The sequence below is a fragment of the Austrofundulus limnaeus genome, unplaced genomic scaffold (assembly GCF_001266775.1).
Source record: "Austrofundulus limnaeus strain Quisiro unplaced genomic scaffold, Austrofundulus_limnaeus-1.0 Scaffold13, whole genome shotgun sequence".
Lineage (NCBI taxonomy): Eukaryota > Metazoa > Chordata > Actinopteri > Cyprinodontiformes > Rivulidae > Austrofundulus > Austrofundulus limnaeus.
The window spans coordinates 1,360,703-1,366,774 of record NW_013952415.1 but is presented as its reverse complement, the minus strand read 5'-3'; the positions used below and the strand labels follow the sequence as shown (position 1 = coordinate 1,366,774).

The window sequence follows — 6,072 nt, the reverse complement described above, 5'->3', positions numbered from 1 at the left end:
ATAGCAGTGGTGTCCAAAGTCAGTTTCACGAGGGCCGGTGTCCTGCATATTTTAGGTGCTGCCCTGGTTCAACACAGCTGAACCTAAGGAGTGCCTAATTAGTAGGCCTCTGCAGACTGACATACTGAGGAGGCCTACAAATTAAGCACTACTTAGGTTCAGCTAGACCTCAASGACTGATTTTGGACACCACTGCGTTATAGTGTGACAGGGCCTTAAATAGCATCATTTGTTCACAGAGCAAGTGCTTTATAGATTGATTAATATTAATTTTTAAGGATTACATAAACACCTGCAAAAAACACTATTATAATAACCCAACCTAATAAAATGAAAGGCATGCACCTGCTTTTCTGGGTCCTGTTTAGACAAGAATCAGTTCATTCTTGCAATGTTATTAAGACATTAGATTGGTTTACAATTTATAAACCCTTCAAAATTAGTCATGATATGAAGGCATTTGGGTTTTATAGTGAAAAGTAAAAAAAACTGTCAAATTAAGGGAAGTTAAGCCTTTAGTTTGCACTCTTCAGGCCATATAAGGAAGTAAGGCTCAGCTGTGTAAAAGGAGCAGACATGCCACAACAACTCACAACTATGTGTACAAAAACTAACTTCAACTTGGCAGCTTGACTAAGGATAATCTCACCGTCTCCTCTGGCAGGTCCTTTAAACTGAGTTTTGACGGGGAGCAAGGCCATATTKCCCACCAGCCTTGTATCGGGGACCATCAAGTTTGAGTGATAAGCCTAAAAAAAAAAAAGTTAATTTCTGTCATTTATGTTAGCTAGCACATTTCTGTCAGCTAGCTACAACCTTAGTTAGCTTCGTAATGGAAACAGGCATTATTTACCCAGTCCTACGTGTCAACATTACTATAAAAGAAGTATTAACAGCGAATTTACTATTTCTTTTTTGTTAAATATTGCTAAACGTCTACCAGAAGCTAACCCCTAGCCAATACATGTTTCTTGTCTTCATACAGCTAACGTTAAAAGCGGAAGCCCATTCTCGTCTTAGAGGAGTTATTGAGATATTTTGCTCTGAATCATAAAACATAAATATTTTTTGCCAATCATCTTGTACCGTATACTCACCGGCATGTTGAATGAAAGCTATCAATCCAAACGCTCAGCAGGAGAAAATTTACAAGCACCCTCACAGACCGTACTTCCGCCTGTCGCACCCTGCCTGCAGATGGTACAGGAAGTAGACACGTGTCGTGTGGCATAGCAGCCGCCAGGGGGCGCTAAAACCAAACTTCTCATAAGAAGCAGACTGTGCTTTTTGTCAAGTTTTATTTTAAAAATATAACATTAGTAAACATTTTTAATAGCGATATTTTAAACACACACATTGTTCAAAAGTAATAAAATGCAGACATCTAAATACAAAAAAGTAATCAGAACAAATAATGTGACTTATGTTTGAGAAAATGAGTTGGAGCATAGGCCGCACTGCAAAATAAGTGCAAAACATTGATTTTTGCAGTAATTGAGATTTGCAAAAAACTGAGTCTACAAAGACACCAGTAACTAAAACAATATATGATCTTACAAACTGGTAAACTGAAGTTTTTTTTAAACAGGTATGTCTTCAAAAATAATTGTCCTATAAATCATTCCCTTTCAAACAGACCCCTTTTTTCTCTGCAGGCTGCACTAGCGCTGGAAAATCTGTCTTTGTGAAGATTGGGCGTTCTCATATTTACAAATTTTTAGACTGGAATTCCCATTGACACTATTCAAGATCAATAAAAATAATTTTTTTAACCAGCACTTACATTAACAAAACTAGATTGTTGATGATAATTAATAAATCTTCAATTTTCAACAAACTACATATTATATTTGAAACTTTTGAGAAAGAGCGTTTGAAACTAGTCATAAACAAATTTTGAAAAATTCCTCGGATTGCCAACACAGGTCACAAATGTCCATTCATCAGCAGCCATGCAGTGAGATGCAACTCTCCAGTAGAACGTCAGRCAAAGTCTTGCATGCACGTGTTCTCCAGCTATTACTCCTCAGCTGGTATCTTGAAATATCTCATCATAATTTAAGTTGGCTGGCTCTTCTTCAACCTCCTGTAGATAAAAAAGAAGAAATATATATATGTAAATAAATAAATGTAAATACAGAAGATATATTTTGGTTCTATAGTTCAGTATTTATATGAATATTTCTTCACCTTGGGCTCCTTGAACTCCAAGTCTTCCCCATACTGTATGGAGAAGTCGATGTGCTGTAGGACTATGTTAATACCTTCATCATCTGTGCGATCAAATGGCAGGAATCTTACCATGCTGTAATCATCTATCTGGACAGACAAAACAGAAARAATGTCAGAACACCAATTTGAATTCTGTCATTCGAAATTAAATTATAAACTCCACTGACCAAACCACAAATAGCTTTGGTAAGCTTCTTGAACTGTGCGCTTCTGAAACTCTCAGAGTTATCCTCCATCATTGAGTACATGTCTGGGTCCAAGTACCTTGCAAAAAAAATAAAGTAAAAGTACATTTTAAAACTTCCTTATTAAACACGTTTGATAAGCAAACATATTGAGTGAGCATTTCAAATTAACATTTAGTAACAGAGCTTCCTCAAATTAAATTAACATGGGTCCTAGTGCAAATATTCAGATTATATTGCAGCAAGTTTTACATCAATTTAAATGTATTTAGATGACTTACTTTTCAATTTCTTTCTTCGCTTTAGGACTAAGCAGGTCCATCTTCGTCATGATGTTTACTTGAGGGATTTCTAGTGACACCATGGCACTCAGGGCGGCCATGACTCCAGAAATAAACTGCAGTTGGAAGCAAATAAAAGATGAGTTTAAAGTGTAGTTGAAGGAGTTAGACGTAAATCAACAATGAAAATGTTACCTTAAAAGACTCCACCATGAACTGTGAGTCTACCAAAAAGACCCCGCAAACCCGAAACTCCCACTGCTGGAGCTGCTCCACCAGCTGCCTCATTACAGGGAGGTGTGTGTAAAGTTCAATCTGACCTGGTAAACAAATCACGTAAAAACAGCTATATGAGAGACATATTACTGACACTTTATCAAAGAGTAGATCAAACTCAACAACGTATCAGTATCAACAAAAAAATATTAAACTGATCAGATTCCAGCAGCACTGTAAACTGGCTGCAGGACACCTTTATCAGAATGTTTACCTGGACAGTCGAACAATATGTAGTCATCTTCCACATGACCCAGGCTTTCCTCCAGCCAGTCAAAGTTGTTGGCAAAGTACTCCATGCAGAAGACCAGGCCCCCATTAGGGCCAAATCTTAGGGAGTCGTCCTCCATCACATCGTCAACTTGAATGAGCTCACGGATGTCTGACAAAATACACAGAACAAAGTTAATTGTGGTGAACAAGTCATAGAACTAATGGTATACATAGACTACAACTTCCACTTGTGATTAATTACACCATAACAAAAGTTTGTGTGTATGGAAAGGAGCCACAGCCAAATACCTCCAACGAATAAGGCAAGTCCTGAGAAGCCAGCTCAATGGCAAGAACAAGATCCGTGCAATAAACAGCTATGTCTTACCAGTAATCAGATACCCTGCTGGAATAATTAGCTGGCCAATGGAAGAGATGAAGGCCACGGATGTTAAGACTCGGAAGCTACTAACCATGCATGGAGGGTTCCACCCCAAATCCAGCACCCTGAGACTGTACACAAGCCGTAAGGAAGGAGGCAGAGGACAAGTGAGTGTGAGAGCCACTGTCCAGGATGAAACATCCAAGATCCATAAATACATCAAGGACAAAGCCTCAACGGACGATGTGCTCAGCGAATGTCTCAGGCAATGGGGAACAGAAGACGAGGTGCTAGAGGTACCATCATGGGAGGACAAGCCCCTACATGGGATGTACCATCGACAAATAACTGAAGTGGCTGATATCAGGAAATCCTACCAATGGCTGGAAAAAGCTGGACTCAAGGACAGCACAGAGGCACTTATCCTAGCTGCACAGGAACAGGCCCTAAACACCAGAGCAATAGAGGCTCAGATCTACCACACCAGACAAGACCCAAGATGTAGGTTGTGCAAGGAGGCCCCTGAGACAGTCCAGCACATAACAGCAGGGTGCAAGATGCTGGCAGGGAAAGCATACATGGAACGACATAACCAAGTGGCGGGCATAGTGTACAGGAACATCTGTGCAGAATATGGACTGGAAGCCCCGAGATCGAAGTGGGGAACACCCCCAAAGGTGGTGGAGAATGACCGAGCTAAGATCCTGTGGGACTTCCAGATCCAGACAGACAAGATGGTAATGGCGAACCAACCGGACATTGTGGTGGTGGATAAAGAACAGAGGAAAGCCGTTGTGGTGGATGTCGCAATACCAAGTGACCACAACATCAGGAAAAAGGAGCATGAGAAACTGGAGAAATACCAGGGCCTCAGAGAGAAACTGGAAAAGACCTGGAAGGTGAAGACCACAGTGGTGCCTGTGGTCATCGGGGCCCTCGGGGCAGTCACCCCCAAACTGGAGCAGTGGCTAAAACAGATCCCAGGAACAACATCAGACATCTCAGTCCAGAAATGTGCAGTTCTAGGCACAGCTAAGATACTGCGCAGAACCCTCAAGCTCCCAGGCCTCTGGTAGAGGACCCGAGCTCAGAGGATGAAAGAGACCACCCGCGGAGGGTGAGAAGGGAATTTTTTTTATAGAAGCTTGGGAAAGAAGACAGCATGCTCTGTATCCTGGATGAGTTTCTGATTTTGTGGGGCTTGTGATATGAATGTAGCCATCCTGTTGTGTGTTCAATCATATACACTTGGAAAATCTGTTAAGCAATTTCAATTATTTTAAGTGGTTTGTGTTTTTGTTTATATAAGCTTTATTTTTTTATCCTGTTTAAAAGTAAAAAGTATACTCACCTGCCATCACAGGATAGTTAAAATGTTCAGCTGCTGGGTCCAAATTGACGACCTGAACTGAYCGGTTTAAAGTCTCTGCGTGCTGGACCATGGTGGAGCAGTAAGTACTCTGAAATGACAWGAAAGCCAAACATGGAAKAACATGAATAAATCGAGATGAGKCCCATCATGATGTCTCGTTAGCTGTTAGCCGCACATTAGCATCACAACTCGTACAACACACGTTACGTCACAATAGTTTACCTTTCCGCTACCCGCCGGGCCCATCACGAGTTGGGCATAACGAGGCATTTTACTTCATCTACAAATTGTTCAGGTTAATTTTAATAACTTCGTTCGTAACAAACAAACAAACGCATGTACTAAAACACTCTGTTCTGATTGGGTTACTTTCTTCTTCTTTGGTCATATATCTCGATGATGTTTTACTACTGCCACCTACCGATCAAAGTGGGAATTAACACATTAATTGCTAGTGTGAACTCATTGCTGAAAACTTTAGCTGAGTTGAAARATTATGGTCTGATATGTTTGACTGGTTATTTCCCAAAGTTCCCAGTCTCCAAATGTTCTCAGAAAGCAATATAATTTATGGACTTATTATGGACAATAACAACAGTGACTTTCTCATCAACACTATCATCATTCTGGGGAAATTTTTCATCCATAAAGCTAAATATCTTAAGGTTAAACCAAATTTTTATCATTTTCACAATGACTTTATTTTGTACTGCAATTCTCTTAAAGTGATGCACACTAAACATGCCCACAATCTGTGCTCTTTAATTGAAGAGTATGATTTAACATCTAAACGCTAGCCTTTTTTTGTTTTTGTTGTTCCTTCTTATTTTTAAACTTCTTATCTTTATTTGCACCCATCCTTTTCTCTTTTATGCAAGTTTGTTTGTTTGTTTGAAATACACCTTATTGTTTGTATTATTTTGTGTGTTCTTTGTTGTTTAATAAAAAAAAAACTTTAGCTGAGAGCGGCTGAAATGGAGCTGAAAATGTTTTATAGCAAAACTGTTAAAACCAGTTCCTTTTGAAAAGTTGAAAGAAGCACAAAAAATAGAAACCAACAGAAGGATAGAAGGAAGAAAATGTTGAAAACAGCTCCATTCATTTTCAATGAGAAAATGTGGGAGATAAAGT

The 6,072-nt window shown here is 39.5% G+C and overlaps 3 protein-coding genes across 3 annotated transcripts in view; 1 reads left to right on the top strand and 2 right to left on the bottom strand.

Annotated features, from left to right (window-relative positions):
• Positions 1–1,207, bottom strand: part of arpc3 (actin related protein 2/3 complex, subunit 3) — a 3,890-nt gene extending 2,683 nt beyond the window's left edge. The window contains exons 1-2 of the mRNA XM_014002429.1: positions 1,098–1,207; positions 650–749 (exon numbers count right to left, since the gene is read on the bottom strand). Of these exons, the coding sequence (XP_013857883.1) occupies positions 650–749; positions 1,098–1,103 (106 nt within the window). The 5' untranslated portion in view covers positions 1,104–1,207. The remainder of the gene's footprint in view (positions 1–649; positions 750–1,097) is intronic.
• A 74-nt stretch (positions 1,208–1,281) lies between these two features.
• Positions 1,282–5,273, bottom strand: gpn3 (GPN-loop GTPase 3). The gene is made up of 8 exons (XM_014002428.1): positions 5,164–5,273; positions 4,921–5,029; positions 3,189–3,356; positions 2,894–3,018; positions 2,699–2,814; positions 2,400–2,496; positions 2,191–2,319; positions 1,282–2,086 (listed from the first exon to the last, which is right to left on the bottom strand). The coding sequence occupies exons 1-8, from the start codon at positions 5,209–5,211 to the stop codon at positions 2,027–2,029; spliced, it is 852 nt and encodes a 283-aa protein (XP_013857882.1). The 5' UTR covers positions 5,212–5,273; the 3' UTR covers positions 1,282–2,026.
• LOC106513546 (uncharacterized) lies at positions 3,474–4,613 on the top strand (the record flags this gene model as incomplete). The annotated part of the gene is given in 1 exon segment (XM_014002427.1): positions 3,474–4,613. A coding segment is annotated over 1 exon segment (1,140 nt), but the record flags the coding sequence as incomplete, so codon positions are not given.
• Positions 5,274–6,072: the final 799 nt, after the last annotated feature.